Source organism: Macaca mulatta, chromosome 12 (assembly GCF_049350105.2).
Source record: "Macaca mulatta isolate MMU2019108-1 chromosome 12, T2T-MMU8v2.0, whole genome shotgun sequence".
Lineage (NCBI taxonomy): Eukaryota > Metazoa > Chordata > Mammalia > Primates > Cercopithecidae > Macaca > Macaca mulatta.
Window position 1 is genome coordinate 110,488,638 of NC_133417.1, and position 17,859 is coordinate 110,506,496.

Genomic DNA, 17,859 nt, shown 5'->3' on the forward strand with positions numbered 1-17,859 from the left:
ACCACAAGTGTAACGAATGGAGTGGTTAAGAGTGCCATATTTAAGTTCAGGCTTCTCCATTTATGAGGCATATGTCAGTTTCTTTATCTGTAACATAAAGATAGTAATAATAATACTTTCCAGGTCGTTGTGAGAATTGAATGAATGAACAGATACAAAGTGCATAGCATAAAACCTGTATATTACAAGTACTCAGTAAATATTAGTTGCTAAGGTTATTTTTAATCATTACCATTGTTTTCTAATATTTTTCTACTTACAGTGTAAATTGATTCTATGTAAGTGCTTTTTAGGTCTGAGAAAAACAGAATTTGGCTCACAAGTGGTGCCTTATAAATACTTACCTCCCAACTGGAAATACAACAAAAAGTCTAACAATATTTTTAGGCAGTTGGGAACAGAATAATCACAGATATGTAGTGTTTTTATCTGGAAAATACAGAAATCGCTTAGAAAAGAAGGGCCAGGTGGGAGTGGGAAGATTATGTATAGTAACTGGGTCAATTAAGACTGAATGTTGTGGGCAGAGAAAAAAAGGGACGTGTTACCCTGAGATCAATCTAGTGTTAGGCAAAATGGAAGAGATTCTTCTCATTAGCAAATTTCCCCTCACCTGGCTTCAACCCTTGAAACCAGAGTTTTATGTACTAACATAGACAGTGGCACATGATAATGAACAGCTTTTGTTGAAAGTGATAATCTATGCAGAGATGCCTAAGGATTAAGAACTTTGCATCTATGTTCATGAAGGATATGGGTTAGCAGTTTTCATATCATGTAGTTTTCCTGATATTGGTATCAGGGTAACACTAACCTCATAGAATGGCCTGGGAAATCCTCTCTCTTTCTAATACATTTTCTGTAGAATTGGTCTTATTTATTTCTTAAATGTTTGGTAGAATTCACCAGTGAAGCCATCTGGGCCTAGAGTTTTGTTTGTGGGGAAGTTTTACGTCTAAACACATTTTTTTTCCCAAAAAATTACTATAGGGCTACCCATACTATCTAATTCTTCCTATATGAGCTTCAGTAATTGTGTCTTTTAAAAATGAATCCATTTCATCAGAGCTCTGTTAATCTAGAGTTAGTTTTTCCCCACTGTTTAGGCAAGACCCTTCTTCATATTCGAATGGATGCCCTTCAGTTATGAAGTTTTCCACTCTGGCTGTTGGAAATAGGCACTATTCCCAGCCCTATGTGAACTTCGCATGCTGTTCCTTTTCCAGTTTGGAATGGTTCTTTGCCAACTCTTGGGGTAATTTTCTTACACACATGTGATCATCAGTATTCAACTAAATATATGAAGAGATTTTTCTGAAGATAGTATTGCTCTTTCCTCTCTGGTTCTCTGCTCTGCAACCTCTGTCTTCTTTGGCTTCCTGGGATGGCCAGCACCATGTCCTCAAGCTGGGGCCATCACTGGGTTCTGCTTGGGTGTTGTCTTTCCTGCACAGCTGCCTGGAGGCTTTCTTCGGAGAATAAGCTGGGGCAATTGTGGAGTTCACGTCCTTTGTATTCCATCTCTTGGGGTCACTGCATTTTGTTGCCTAATGTCTAATCTGTTGAATGCCATTGTTTCTTGTTTTGTCTAGTTTTTAAAATTGTTTCGGGGAGGATTACAAGTCTGTTCCCTTTTACTCTATTTTGACTAGATACAGAAGTCTAATTCTTAAGTATTTAATATACACACAGACACAAACACATGTATTGCTGTTATACTGAAAAAATTTTATTATATTGTATACATCTCTGGGTCTATGAATTTGGTTTCTCCTGTTGTAAACATGGAAGCAACGACCCAGTTAAAATAAAGAAGATAAAGAGAAAATGAAGTTATATTCATAAAAGATCCAATAAACATACTTATTCATAGCTGTCTTCAAGATATCTACCAATAAAAGTGAGGTACCCCAGGGTAGGCTGGAAGAAAAAATGTTTCTCAAATCTCTGCCAGTAAAATTTTTAACTTATTATGAATCTATATTAATTTACTGTTTAAAAATTGTCTGATTTACAAGCCGGTCTGATCCTTGTCTCTTTCATTTCTTCTCCTCAGTGCCAGATGAAAGCAAAGTTCACTCATTGGCTGGACACAAATCGGGTAAGAAATTCCTTGTAACTGACTATATTCCCCTTCCTGGAAATCACTGGCTGTGTTTTAGTAGCAGTTGGAACCTGTTTCTATCCACTAGTCGCTGAAAGGCTTTCTAATTAATACGGGAGATGTCTCTGACTTCCACAAAGATGAATTATTGCTTGGCTGTGTGCATAGTGGCATAATGTATGCTGACTCAGAATGTTTGGGAGCAGAGAATAAAGATTTCCAAAAATATATATATAAAACCGAAAATCTTAAATCTGTACTCCAGCTGAACACTTAAAAACAATTGCAAGAAAACCCAAGAAAGTTCAAGACTCTTTCCCATGATGACTTTCATATTTAAGTGGTAGGAAAAAAGATTCCAGAATAAGAAAGATATGGTCATTTTTTTCTCCTCAAAAAAAAGAATAGGATTTTTTTCTTTTTTTTTTTTCTGCCTGTCATCAAAATGGATTGTTCCAGGGATGTATGCGTTATTTTTCTTTAGAGACATGAATGAGCTCCCTAAATATATTCTAGAAAGTCCACAAAAATTTCTAAGTGTCTCTTAGGTCTTTATCATGTGTGAGTTACCTTCACTCCTAAAATCCAAGCTGTTTCTTCATGGCCAAGTAGACTGCCTCCTACTCCTTTTGCCTTCCTCCATCATCATTTATTCACATTAGTTGAAAATGTTTAAAGCTACTAAGCTAGCAAATAGTGGAGTAATCCCTTTCCTCTAGGGGCACATTATTTTGGAGGAGAAAATGTCCATTTTGCTCGTAGCATTGCCCCTCCAAACAACAGAAGGATTATGATTTGCTAACATCACTCCGTTGGTGAAACAAAGAGTCTTTCCCATCACCAAGTGTCTCCTGTGTTTGTGTGCCAATTATGTTTTCAGCAGTAAGTGGCCTTGTTGCCTCATTACCTCCATCATGTTCCAGGGCAAGATTATGATTTTTTTTCTTTCTTCTTTCTCCAGATTCTCTTGTGATAACAGCAGGGAAGGGCTGGTTCACAACTCTTAGATTTTTTTTCTTGCTTTCCCTAATAAAAAGCCTAAGAAGTTAGATCACTGTGAAAGAAGAGATTTCTGTGGGAGTGATAAATTGCCACATGCTGTTTGTTCCCAACATCCTCTTCCATTAAATTCTCTACTACTGGACATATTTTTAGGAGCTTCAGAAGGAAGTTATCCTGACCAGGGAACCCCAAGAATAATCTATAATATCTTCATCTTAAATACATGCTACTGTTTGTAGTTCATATATATGTATATATATGTGTGTGTATATATAGATATACACAAAATAATTCCTGAAGATGAAAAGTCTTTTCTGTGTGCTGGGATAGGCTTCAAGGCAAAAAGTTGAAGTCCTTTTCCTTTTCCGGAATGTTTATCAATTCGGTTTTTGAAAATGAGCAAATAATAAATTTTCTGGCTTTTTCCAGGAAATCAAATCTTATTCTAATCCTAATTGCCAAGCACACTGCTATTAGGTGGCAATTAAAAGTTTGTCACTCTTTTAAGATGAGAACTTTGTCATCTTTGTATATTGGCATAACATTTTATGTAAATTTCAATAATCTGTCTTTGCACAGTGTGATATAAAAATATTAATAAAGAACTATGCTAAGTGCAAAACTTGAAATAATAACCTTCCAAAAACTTTTTAGTCAAAAATGGCAGAATTTTAAAGCCGTCACACAGGTTCATTGCAAATTCCATATGGCAACTTCACTTTAGCTGATAGAAATAGTTCCAGCAGTCTTTATGTCACATGAACCACCCTGTTTAAATACATCTGATGTTTTAAAGAATATTTCTGTTACTAATGTACTGTTATTCCAACATGCACTATTCTTATATTTTTAGGTACTATTATAACATATCACTACTTCAGATTTCTCACTGGGCATCTGTAGAAATGCTGAAAAATAACCAGACACTTGATAACTTTGGAGCAAAAGTGGCCTGCGATGAAAAGGGCTAAACAATCACCGAAAATCATATACTTTAGAGTCACATTAAGTGAGAGCATCTTGTAAAACACTAGAAACGGTTCTGAGAAAGCACAAAGCAGCATTAGAGGAAAGTATTCAACTAAGGTTCAAAATTTATGTACTCTAAGAACATACCCTTCCCCATTTTTTGTTTTTTTGGTTTTTGTGTTTGAGACAGAATCTCTTTCTGTCACCCAGGCTGGAGTGCAATGGCATGATCACAGCTCACTGCAGCCTCGACTTCCCTGGCTCAGGTGATCCTTCTACCTCAGCCTCCCGGATAGCTGGGACCACAGGCGCATGCCACCATCCCCAGCTAATTATTTTTATTTTTTATTTTTTGTAGAAATGGGATTTTGCCATGTTGCCCAGGTTAGTGTCAAACTCTTCTGGGCTCAAGCAATCCACTCGCCTTAGCTTCCTGAAGTGCTGGGATTACAGGTATGAGCCACAGAGCCTGGCCACTCCCCCAATTTTTTACATTTCTTTCTTTTGGAAAATTAGTCTTGAATCATAATGATCCTCAGGAACTCATCCCTCACATAAAACGCAGTTCCCCTCTGTGCGTTGCATTTACGTGAAGGGATGTCTCGTTGGGATTTGGTGGTGGTGGTGGCGGCGGCGGCAGCTGCAGCAGCAGAGGGATAAGGGTTCTCTTGATTGTAACAACCTCTTTCAGTTAGAAAGTCATTTTTTAAATTCATCTAAATTTACCTGTAGTCTCAGTCGGCTACAGGTCATCTGTGACCACTAAGCATGTTACCAGATCGTATTTTAACTTATAAATCTCTACTTACCTCACCATTGTTAAAAGGAATCACTTAAGTTCTTTTTGTTGCAGTATTGCCCCCTTTCCCAAATTCTTTCTTCAGATCTTCAGAATATTTAAGTTAAAATATGATTTTTTTTTTTTTTTTTTTTTTTTTTTTTTTTTTTGAGACAGAGTCCTGCTCTGTTGCCCAGGCTGGAGTGCAGTGGCGCAATCTCTGCTCACTGCAACCTCTGCCTCCCAGGTTCAAGCAATTCTTCTGCCTCAGCCTCCTGAGTAGCTGAGATTACAGGCATGCGTGTGGTGTCTGGCTACTTTTTTTTTTTTTTTGTATTTTTTTATGCTAAGAAGAATCTCTCACTCTTTCTCTTTAGCTATAGAAATGTGAGCAGCTTTTATACTATCCAAGACCAACAGGAAGTTAAACAAATTAAATTGTGTATACTGACCTAAATCTGTCATCCAGCCTCTTATTCGAGACGACATTCAACATTTTAATAAATTCATCTGAGTTAAAATTTCTTGAGTCAGCTACTTAGTCTGTAAAGAGCCATTTCGTGTCAAGTTCCATCTGTTGGTCTGGCTTGGGTCCCTCCCAAATTTGTGACAATATTTTTGGCACCCTTTTCTCGGCTTAATTTTTAAATGGTTGATACTTCAGAGCTCAGATCCAATCAAAGGCCCAGGTAAAATAAATCTTTCTAACATTTTTGGCCCAAAATGTAGTGTTCCCCTCACCCCTTCTGGAATTCTTCCAGTATTCTTGAGATTTCTCTGAGGACCTATTTCAGGGGTTTCCCCAAAAGGGCACTGCATCTCATTACCTTGGCAAGGAAGATAGCAGGATGGTTCTCCTGTTTCTGAGCTGGTAGAATCCTCCTCCACATATGAGAGATATTTAAGTCTATGGTATGGTAAGACCTGCCCAGAGAAGTTAGAAATAAAATACCCTTTGTTTGGTTCCTTGAAGAAAAATCACAAGTTTCATAGAGCCTTGAAAAACCAAAAATATCTTTAACCTCTTTCCTTGTTTTACTCATTGAACTCTGACAAAATTCAAATTCTAGCAATGGCTGGAGAAAAAACAAACAAAAAAACAGAAAAATGTATGTTTTTAACAATAAAACCATTTTTAAATGATTTAAATATTCTGAGGGAACATTAGGATCCAGAGAAAATGTCATCAAATTTAGCAAAGCTTTATTATTATTATTATGCTTTAATTTTGGTTAAACTCAGGGTCTTAACATATGTCGGAGAAGGAATTCTTATTTTCTTTCTGTCTACTAAAATGACACCTCAACCAATAGTTTAATGCTCCTTTACGTTCAGACAGAAAGGGCTTATAAATTTTACTTTTTTTAGTGTCTTCTTTTTTATTTTTTTATTTTTTGTTTTGATTTACTGCTTGGAACTGTTTTAATATGTATTGACTGTCTGCAGAGATCTTTGCTGACCCAGCTCTTTAAGATGATGCAGTACTGAAGAAAGCCGATGAGTTCTTCTTTATGAGCTCTGACATATTAATTAGCAAAATGGACTAAAAAGCTTGGCTATTTCTGTTTTAATTTCTTATATTCTCAAACACCTGTCCATATAGCTGTAAAACAGGCAAGTCTGTGAAAGTAATGGTTGGCAGCAAGTCCAGACCTTTTCTGAGACAACTTTATCAATTAATGAGCAAGTACTCATTAACAATCTAGGGGGCTATTTCTATGTGCGGCCACTAAGTATGTTTGGTATCCTAACAGTTTGATGAAAAAACTGAAGCTCAGGGAATTTAAATACTTGATCTTGGCTGGGCACAGTGGCTCACGCCTGTAGTCCCAGCACTTTGAGAGGCCAAGGCAGGCGGATCATTCGAGGTCAGGAGTTTGAGACCAGCCTGTACAACATAGTGAAACCCCGTCTCTACTAAAAATACAAAAATTAGCTGGGCATGGGGGCCCACACCTGTAATCCCAGCTACTTGGGAGCCTGAGGCAAGAGAATCGCTTGAACCCACGAGGTGGAGGTTGCAGTGAGCCAAGATCACACCACAGTGCCCCAGCCTGGGCAACAGAGCACACAAAAAAATAAAAAATTAAAAATTAAAAAACTTGATCTCCAGCTGGTAACTAGTTTGGGGTAAGAATATGAACCCCAGTATTGTATGGTGGAGCTTATGCTTTGGGGCAATTTATATTTCACTAACATGTGCCTTATGCCCACATTCCAAAAACAGAGAATGCAGGAGTAAGACACAGCCGCTACATGACACACACATATCAAGATATCTGATACATCTTTACTTGCATTGTGTAAGCTCAGCCAGCTGAACCAGGACACAATAGCTATAATTTCTCTACCAAACTACTGTAGTTCTTGAGTATGAGAGGGACATCTAATCTGATCATTCTTGCCTTTGTTTCCTTACATGTATGTGTGCATGTGTACATGTATAGGAATGTGTGGGCCAAGTTGAGAGCTGTGTGAGAGAGAAGATGTGCATTAGATGTGTATGAATTATAGCAAAGGCACATGTGCAGGTAATGTGTATCCTTATAACAAAGGCCAAGAGTTTAGTATGCAAATTACTACTTCGGCAGGTCTTACATTTTTTTCTAAATGCAATGTGTATAAACATCAAATCTGTAGTGTTCAAATGTGGCCTAAGAAATTTCTAGATCCTTGCAGAAGAACAGAGCTTTTAAAACCATAGGGTGATTGGATAGTCACTTTAATTCAAGAGCAATGAGTTATTAAATGACATTTCATAAATTGTGTTGTCTTATTATTCCAGACTTTCATAGAATATTAAAATTGAAATGTGCATTTACATTTTGGAATGCCAGTTATGGTCATTTTAAAAATGTTTACATCTTTAAAAATTGCAATCAATTGGATTGCAAATTTTCATGAATTTTTATGGTTATTATTGATGCGGAGCTAAAATTTTCAAGTTAGCGGTTAGTGTACTTGAACTCTTTCTTTTCACATCAACTCATTAAGACATGACAGCATGGTTCTCTATTTGGACAAACATCTTTACTGGATGCTTTCTAAGCTTTTGTCATTTGTTATGTTGGATAAATATAGCTTTAGACACAAGAAATATATACATTTCTCACATGCTGCAGGCTTGGTTTATATTTCCATGGAATTCAGGAAGTTGTCATAAAGAACTTAGCAATATGTCTAGTGTTCTTCCTATACAAAGTTGATTGTGAAGCAACTCTGACATTTCCACATTTGCAAAAAAATTACTGAATAATGTGGTCTGTAAAATTCAGTGAATCAAACTGAATTAGAAACAAATATATCAGTCTTTTTAATAAAATTATTTACTCCTCAAATGTGGAGCTAGTTTATGCATCTCTAAAATTCATGAGTAAAAAAGAGGCAACGTATGTTTCCAAATCAAATTTCAAAATAAATAATTTTAGTTCCACTCATGTTTACTAAATGCCCACTCTGCAACAGATATTGTGTTAAGTACTGAGATACAAAGTAAAATAAGACATGTTCTCAGCCTTATACAATGTTTATAATGTGGTAGAGGAGAAAAAATACAAATGCCTAATTCAGTATTTGTTTGATACCCTCGTGTTAAAGAGTTCAATGCAAAAACCTCACAGAGGAAATACTGCTTAATTCCATTTGGAATTGGGGATGGCTGTCAGGTTTCAGAAAGGATGTGCTTCCATAGCAGGATCTGAAAGCAAAATAGAAATTGGAGATATGGAAAAGGTCAATGAGCCAACACATTTCAGGCATCTGGAAAGTCCTGAGAACATGAAACATCATGGTATATTTAAGAAACTTTAAGCAGTTCAGTGTGGCAGCAGTACAAAGGGAAAGTGACGAGATATCAAGTTGAGCCAAGTAGGCAAAGATTAGACCATACAGACTCCCACCAAATGAAAAAGTGCCATTTTATCCCATAGGCTCAGATAATCTAAGATTAAAGAAAAGAGGTCACTTTTATATTCTAGCAATATCAATCTTTTGACTGTAGGAACCTGAAGGGACGCCCCCCCTCCCCCCGCTCCCCGCCAAAAAAAAAGGAGAGAGAGACTAATAGTCCAGGTAAGAGATGATGTTGGCATAAGTGTCAGTGATTAGCAATGGAAGGGGAAAGAAAAGTAAGAAATATTTAGGCAAGAAAGTTTTGAGTATTTTTTTTAAGTTAAACTTAATGGGTAAGTAAAAAAGGGTATCCAACTTGATTGTCATTGTACTTGTCACTTATCGCTACAACTATGCTGCATAATAAAACCAACAGGAAACATTTATTTCTTGATCACATATCTCCAGGTATACTGGAATTTGCTGATATCTCCAGTATTTGGGTTTAGCTCCAACTTTCAGGTTAGGACCAGCTTTTCTGCAGGTGTTGACCAGCGATTTCCTGCAGCATTTACTTCTTGATAACAAGAGTGAGAAGATAGAGACAGGGTAGATAGACACTTAAGAGTGAAGTGTATTAACACAAAGGCTGTGGCCGCCCCTCACCGCCCCCCTGCCCGCCCCCCGCCCCCACACACAAAGGAGGCCACGGAGTTGATGGAACTGATGGAGGAAATGCTGGGACTATGGGTCAGTGCTGACACATCCATGGCTATACGCTTGGTCTTCTTGGCCTTGGCTGGGCTGGTGGATGGGAAGCCAATATGGATCACCTTGTGGATGGGTGCAAAGAAACCAAATTTGGGCAGGCACTGGAAGTACCTGGGGAAGCAGGAGAGACTCACAGTGCTGTCATGGCCCCACAGCCTGGAGCCTCCCCTGCCTCCTCTGCCTCTTCAGAGCCCAGCAGAAAGAGAGAGAGAGAAGCCTCCTTGGGGTTCCATTACCTACACTCCAAGATGGAAATCATTCAGGTGGATAGATGATGAAGGTAGTAGACGGCAAGGATGACTGAGAGTAGAAGGAAGAGTGACAGGTTAGCATGAGCTGTGCAGGAGCAAGATTCCATATGAGCAAAGTGCAGAAAGTGAAAATGAGGAAAAAGGACCAAGTTGGATCTCTTTCTCACCCTGACCTCCAAGATATGGGTGTGAGAAGCTTCAATTGAGAAAGGTGCTGAGAAAGTATAATTCATAGTGGAGAATTGAGGTGGTTTGAAAGAAGAGGTTGGGTTGAAAATGAACAGTATTTTGTCAACCATGGAAGGATAGTTGGACTCGAGAAGGCAAGGTGGAAGACTCTAGGATGAGGGGAGAAGTAGGACAGCAAGTCACACTGGAAGATACACAGAGTGGTATCATAAGGCCAACAGCACAGGAAAGAGCAGGTGACCGGGTCTTGTGTCTTGGAAGTGACTGAGATCAGCAGTAGTGATGGGGTTGCGTAGATGGCAACTTTTTTGGTGAATAAAGAAAAAACTTGGGTCAGTTCAGACTCAGTGGTGGCCTAGATGAATTATTTCTTTAAAGATTTCCTGTGTCTGACGAATGAGGAGATCAAGAATTTCCAGAAGGAAATGGTCCCAGGTTTACAGAAGGTTTGAAAAGATGCCTTATTTCCACTAGGAATGGGAGGTACAACAAGCATAGATGATCTTTCTAGAAACTTAACATCAAGAGAAAGGAGAGAGATATGTCTAGAGAAGATAAGAAAAGTTGTTTTTATTGTTCTATTTTATCTTATTAATGAGAAACACTGAATCATGTTTATAGAATGAGAGAAAAGAGATATTCGTAAGGAGAAGATGGATTGGGAAAGAAGCAATTGTTTAAGGAACTGGTTTAAGAGTGTAGTTTTGTAGTAGTTGGCCTTGGCAAGGATGAGCATTGGGTGTAGGGAAGGTGGTAGGGGTGCCTGTGTTATAGGTAAATTTATAGGCGGAGGAGTGGGAATTAAAGATGTTAATGGTTGACCGTGCACGGTGGATCACGCCTGTAATCCCAGCACTTTGGGAAGTCAAGGCAAACGATCATTTGGGGTCAGGAGTTCCAGACCAGCCTGGCCAACATGGTGAAACTGCATCTCTACTAAAAATACAAAAATTAGCTGAATGTGGTGGCAGGCACCTGTAATCGCAGCTACTTGGGAGGCTGAGGCAAGAGAATCGCTTGAACCTGGGAGGCAGAGGTTGCATCGAGCCAAGATCGTACCATGGCACTCCAGCCTGGGTGACAAGAGCAAAATGCTGTCTCAAAACAAACAAACAAACAAACAAAAAAGTTAATGGTCTCAATTTTCTAGATGATGTCAGATCTATATATAATTACATTATAGGGTTGATAACAGGCTGCCAAAGAAAAGAAGAAACGCTATAGATAATAAGTAACCCATGTTGGGGTATGTTTAAGTCACTGAAGCAAAATTGGATGGAAAACTACGAAAAAAGCTATGTTTCACACACACGTACCCATACACATTCATACACATCCACACACACTATAGTCAAGGGTCTGGTTGTGGATGAACTACAGTTGCTTCCTAAAGTAAAATGTTTCTTATCATTTCGGATTATATTTCCAATTCTCTACTTATAGTGAAATTACAGAATACAAGGATTAAATGTAGTATTATATGTCTCTATTACAACCAGACTACTTGAAAGAGTACACTGAGGCCCTGAGAGAGGAAGTGAACCTCATCAGAGGCCCAGCTGTGGAGCAACAGATCCCAGGCTCCGATCCATTGACTTCTATTTCTGCAGTCTCATACTTGGTACCATGAGCTACCAGTTTTGCCTGATTTAATAACCTAAACCATCATTAAAATCCCCCAAATTTCCCCATACTCAGCGTGAATAATAGAAAGATTTGTTTGGCATAGCACTGATAATTTTTCTTTTAAGCTTTTTCTGTTAAAACCTACCAGAATTTAATAAGTTTCTACGTATAAAGAATCTTTATTTTGTTCAAAATTTGTATATACTTTGTAAGTCTATAGTTGCTACTCATTATACTTTTTAGCTTTATTATCGTGTTTTCTTTCTTTTTAACATAAATGCACAGGAGAAATTATTTCTGAGCTCTGATGGAATGTATCGATATGGCGTATTTTGGTATATATTTGTCTGCTTTGACCTCATATATTGATATTTACATTACAGAATTCTCAGTAGCAAAACTCTTCATTATCCTATCTTTCTCATTATTCATAATTTGACAGTTTATCCTTGGAGATAAAATTTACTCTGCTTCAGTGTGCATTGATTTAGAAAATTTATAGTTTCTAAAATTTGTTGAATTGTTTGAATAAATGAAAAATAATTTTATAAAGAGAAGAGGGTATTTTTATATACATCAGATACTTCTAATATGGCTGATCTCTCAAACTTCACTCTCCATGGGTAATATATGTCTTATATATTTAGAAAACAGTGGTTTAGAAGTGACAATTCTAATTGTGCTTCTAAATGCCAGAGTGATCATCTGAGTTAAAAAATGTTATTAAGCGATTACATAAAGATTGATAAATCCAAAGTGAATGTTTGACATCAAAACTTTACTGTAGGCTGAGCTATCTACACCCAACTTAGGATCAGCTCTGCAGCTGGAGAGGAACAAGAGTAGGAGCCATACAAAGCAGTAACAAACTTAAAAATTACACTAAAATGCCATAATCAGAATGTCATTGTATGAATTTGGATGTACCATGGGTAGAAATAAATCACATTCTTGAAAACATAATGACGGAATAATAACTGAATTTTAACCTACAATTTTAACATTAATTCTATCTTTTTTCCTTTATATTTGGCTGTAGGCTACCATCAGTACACTTTTTGCAATGAGAATATTCTGATAAAATCATCAGAGTCTATACCTAGTAGCTTTACATAATAGCAGGCCCTTACGAAGGATAGATTTGGAAAGAGCTAGAAAGATTTTCAGTCCCCACCTAATTATTTTAGAAAGATTTACGTGGAAACTTGGAATTTAAAATTGCTCTTCTAAAGAAAGATATTTTATGTGTAAATTAGTTATAGAGAAACTTAAAAAAAAATCTGAGATGCTCTGATTCCAGTGACCAAGGGAGATTATAAGCTACCTACTTGCAAGACCTTTCATTTTAAACATCTTTGGAAAATCTAGTCTGCCAGTGTTCACTGAATGGCTGTCTAGCCATTCTAGCAATGTTTTAAATCTTAAGATTTTTCAAGTAAATCTAAGCTGACACGTAATATTGGAAGTACACATTAAAAACTCAACCTGGGAAATCTGAAGGTGAACTCTTACATAATGGACCTCCCAGTCTATGTTGAATAATGTATATCAAGCTGAAATTTTATTTTTAAAATCTGATAAAGTTATAATATTGCCAACTAACATTGACAAATATTTTAGGATGTATTGGTTTTCATAATATTGCTGTTACTTCATGTAAAATGAAGGGTGTGTAGGTGTACGCCTTTCAAACATGAATCGAATACTGTTTACTAGAGGTAAGAGGAAGCCTTAAAAGACATGTATTTCAAGAAGAGTGTTGCCTCCTCACAAAGCACTCTTTTGTTCCTACATCGAGGCTCCAGTAATGTGATGAATTTCAGTATTATTAACCAGTTATACCAATGCTTCCATCACCTTGTCATGACCTGCCCTTCTAGCCTTGTCTTTTGCCACCATCACCCTCTATCTACAGGTTCCCAACTCCCCGCTACTCACAGTTACTCTCTAATCATATTTAGCCCTTTCATGCCTCGGAGCCCCAGTTGAACTCTTGAAGACACACCTCCCAGAGAAACCTTCCCCTGCTTTCTCAGGCAGCCTCTCTCTTGATGCCCAGTATTGTTTAACTTCTAGTGACTCTAGGTTCCGTTCTTTCATACTTTTCTTGCCTTGACTCACACTTCTACTCCAGAGCCTGTCAGTTCCTGTAAGAGATAGGGAGAAAAACAGTTTTTTCTATTCTCACACATACAACACAGAACACTAAGCACAGCGCAGAATGCTTCAATTCTGGTCACCAAAATGTGTATGGTTTTCCCCCGCACACACTCACCAGTTCTCCAGTGGACAGCAACTCAGTGTCCTATAATTCAATTCAATTCTGACACTGTCTACCTGACAATAGAGTCAGATCCTACAGATTAAGCTCTTAGTTCCACAAGCCTGTCCCATTCAAAGCCAGTCCCAAGTCCTAAGCCGTGACTCAGCCTCTGACCAGCTGTCATTCACAGCTTCCATGACCCTCCTCAGGTTCAATTAATACTCTAGAGTAGCTCACAGAACTCAGGTAAATGATTTACTTAGGCTTATTTATTATAAAGAGCATTGCAAAGGATACAGACGAAGGACTGGATGGAAGAGATGAATAGAGCAAGGTTGTGGGAAGGTTCTAGGAGCTTTCATGCACTCTCTGGGTGCACCACCCTCCACGCATCTCCGTGTGTTCAGCAGTCTAGGAGCTTTCCAAACCCTGTCCTCTTGGGTTATTACGGAGGCTTCCTTGAGTAGTTAGGATTGATTACATTATTGGTCCTTGGTTAGCAACTCAACTTTCAGCCCTTTTTCTCTCTCTGGGGCTTAGAGGGTAGGACTGAAAGTTCCAACCCTCTAGTCACTTGATTCCCTTGGCAGGCAGCCCCAAATCCTGAGGCTCTTCAAGAGCTCTTGTTCATCAGTCATCTTATTAACATTTAAAGATACGTCACTTTGGAGATTCCAAGGGTTTTAGGAGCTGAGTGTCAGGAAATGAGAGGAAACCCAAATATATATTTTATATTACATATCACAGGCTCAAAGATCCCTCTCAGGCTGTTTTTTTTTTTAATCTCCTTTGGTCAGTAGTCATGGCTCCCTTATATTATTAATATTCCCCAAATCCACCTTTTTTCATATAGAAAGGAAAACTCTGTTATCTATTGCATAGAGGAGGGCAACCAATGATAAACTCATTTAGTAAGCTAATATTTATTGAACATGTACCGTATACCAGGCTCTTTGCCAGCTACTACAAATACAAAGTGGTGTAGAATATGGATTCTACCCCGAAGTTTCTCACAGTTTAGTAGCAACAATAGGAATACAAGCAGTGGCAATACCATGTGCTTATGTATAAATGCAAATGCATAGAAAAAGTAACAACGGTTATCTTTATTGAGGAGGAAGATTAGGGTTGGGGGTCAAAGGGACCGTCTGCTTTATCTGTAGTGTTTGAGTTTTACATTCAGACTATATTTAATGTACTATTTAGGTAACAATTTATGGATTAAAAATAACATTTTTAAACATAAACCATCACATACAAAACCTAGTAATAGAAATATTGTACAAATGGAAGGATTCAGCATGGGGACTGGCAAAGATTATGGGCAGAAGAACCACAGGAAAAGGGAGTTTCTAGTTTCTGGGAAGGAGATGAAAGGCTGAATCCCTGAGTCACACTGGAAACCTGTTTGGGCCTATTTGCAGCACAGAAGTATTTTGGAAGAAAAGAGAATGGAGAAAGGCTTAACCATGAGACGTGTCATTTATGGGTTGCTGGAAAAGAAAAAAAACCCATAAGGAAAAACGTAATTAGGGAATATTAAACCCCCTTGTCAATTTTTGGTATCCTAGAGGGCAAAAACTTAGTCCTAGTAATTTATGTAATAAGGTACCCATGCAATGCCATGTACAAAAAGTCCTTTTTTAGAGGCCCACAATGCCTAACTGTATCCAATAAAAACAGACTTATAATTAGGGGGTTAATGAAGAATATGTGAAATGAAAGAGAAAACTTAAAGGAACCTAGATTACTTCTCCTTGCTAAAATAAGCAAATTCAAAATCATTCCCACTCTACTGATAATTAGAAACCGCATGCCCCTGCAAAACAGCTTACAGATTCCACCCCATCAAAAGAGAGCAAAGCCATTCAAAGTTACCTTTTGAACGAAAACCCTTTTATTAACCAATCAGTTTTTTTAAAAAGTGCATACCTTTTTAAACCAAGCAAACCAAACCACAACTGCAAAAGAAAAAAAAGAAAGACAGTTTGGTTTTAGTTTTGTAAAATACTATGGCATGCCCTCAGCTGTGAGAGATATTTAGAAATACTGGCATCAAACTGGTGATGGAGACATTTTACTGCTGCACTAACAGGCCTCACAGAAAATACTACTGTAGGTTGATTTAGTAGTCTGGTGGCCCATACCCTATTTTAAATGGTTTATATGAGCAAACACTCTTTATTTTGAAAAATTACATATTTAAATTAATGTACATTAGTAAAAGTCTGTTTTTTCACTTACAGCACTGCTACATGTTTTTTGCAAATAAAATTTTTGTGCAAAAACTGTGAGTTATTTTTAAGGAAATAAGAATACAAAATGCTGTATGAAAATGGCAGAGTATTATAAAGTGGTAACACAAATTGTTGAGGTTTGAAAAACACTGATTAATTCTGTAAGCTTCTATCAGCATTTCCGTAGTTTCTATCATGCTTCTTTACAAAGTTTAGGGAATCCTAGTTTGAGCAAAGTGCTCTACCAAGACCTTCAGGATACATAACAATGACCTACACCTTGGGTCCCTTTTCCTGTCCGTAGTCAAATGCCTTCATTTCTGGTTGAACAGTTTCTTCTTCCATGCAAGAAATGTACAAAGCTTCACCTTTTACTAACTATAAACTTCTCTCAATCAAGTCTAACTTGAGTTATATTTTCAAATATAGTCCCCCAACAGTCCATTTCATTGGAGAGGGAAACGTGACAGAGGCAATGGTACACTTCCATGTGGGCCTGGAAAGCCTTGCCAGATGCAGTCAGCTTTGACTTTTTCCTCTCTTAAGCCCTGACATTTACCAGCAGGAAATCAGGTTGATCCCATGAGAATACATCCCAAAGCCTCACTTGCTACCCTTTCCCAAGCCACCATCACCTGGAGAGCTTCAGTGAGGAGAACTCTCCTCAGGCCTTTGCAGATGCATTCCGTCTGCCCAGAATGATCTTCCACTCTTTATGGCTAATTCACTCTGATTCAGTTCTCAGGTCAAATGTTCTTTCTTCAAAGATAATTTAAAACTATCTAAAATAGTCACCCAACAAGAAGCCAATTTCTCTCACCTTACTATTTACTTCCTTATAGAGCTAATCACAGTCTGTAGTAAGTGTGAGTACATTTATTGATGTATGCAACCTACTGTCTGTTTCCCCTACCTCCAGAAGTGAGCTTCATGAAAGCAGAGACTTTGTATCACCAGTTCCAAGAGCAGTGTATGGCACACTGCAGGCATCTTTTACGTAGTACTTGCTAAATCTTTTTTCTTGATATGTCTTTTTGCGTATTTTTGCTCTCAAACTTTCTGTATCCTTAAGCTTTATGTGTATGTCTTGTCCTAATAAATAGCTGAATTTTGTTTTGAAGTTCACTGTGACAACCTGAATTGTAACTGGGGTTTAACACATTTACATTTATTGCAATTACTGGCATATTTAGATTTATGTTTTATTTTCAGTTTTATATTTGGACCTCTTTTTAATGACCTTTTTTTCCTCTCGTCATTTTAGGCTGAATTGCTTTTTAATCCCATTTTTTTCCTGATAATGATTTGAAAATTATACACTACATTTTTGTCGTGCATACCTAACAAAATCTAAAATTAGTCTGTATCTAATCCTTCTCCCAAACAATACAAGGAACGGAGAACCCTTTAGCTTTCCTTACCCACTTCCAATTTTTATATGATTTCCATTTTGTTTTCTTTCTTATTTTTTTGGTCCCACAAATTACATATTAATTTCAATGTTTTATGCATTCCATATTTGTTCAGACTTACCCAAGTATTTACCAATTTCTTAACTCGCCATTCTCTTTGAATCTCTACCTTACCTCTTAGGTCTTTTTCCTCCTTCTGAAGTATGCCTTCCAGACATTCTTTAATGCTAGTCTGATTATGACACTGTTTTGTTTATTAGAACATGTATTTTCCTTGGCAACTAGTTTTTGTTGGATATATGATGTTAGACTCATAGCACATTGGAGATCTTCTTCTATTGTCTTATGGTTTCTGCTCTGAAAAGTCAACCATCAGTCTAATTGTCTTCTCTTTACCTTTGATAAGTCTTTTACCTCTGGTTACTT

At 37.5% G+C, this 17,859-nt stretch overlaps 1 protein-coding gene across 5 annotated transcripts in view; it reads left to right on the top strand.

The window, feature by feature from the left end:
- PARD3B (par-3 family cell polarity regulator beta) overlaps positions 1-17,859 on the top strand; it is a 1,090,519-nt gene that overhangs the window by 704,205 nt on the left and 368,455 nt on the right. For all 5 annotated transcript variants that reach the window (XR_013402125.1, XM_015110772.3, XM_015110773.3 and 2 more), the window contains one exon: positions 2,057-2,101. Coding sequence is in view for 4 of the 5 variants with exons in the window: in XM_015110772.3 (XP_014966258.3) it covers positions 2,057-2,101 (45 nt within the window). In the remaining variant the exon portion in view is untranslated. The remainder of the gene's footprint in view (positions 1-2,056; positions 2,102-17,859) is intronic.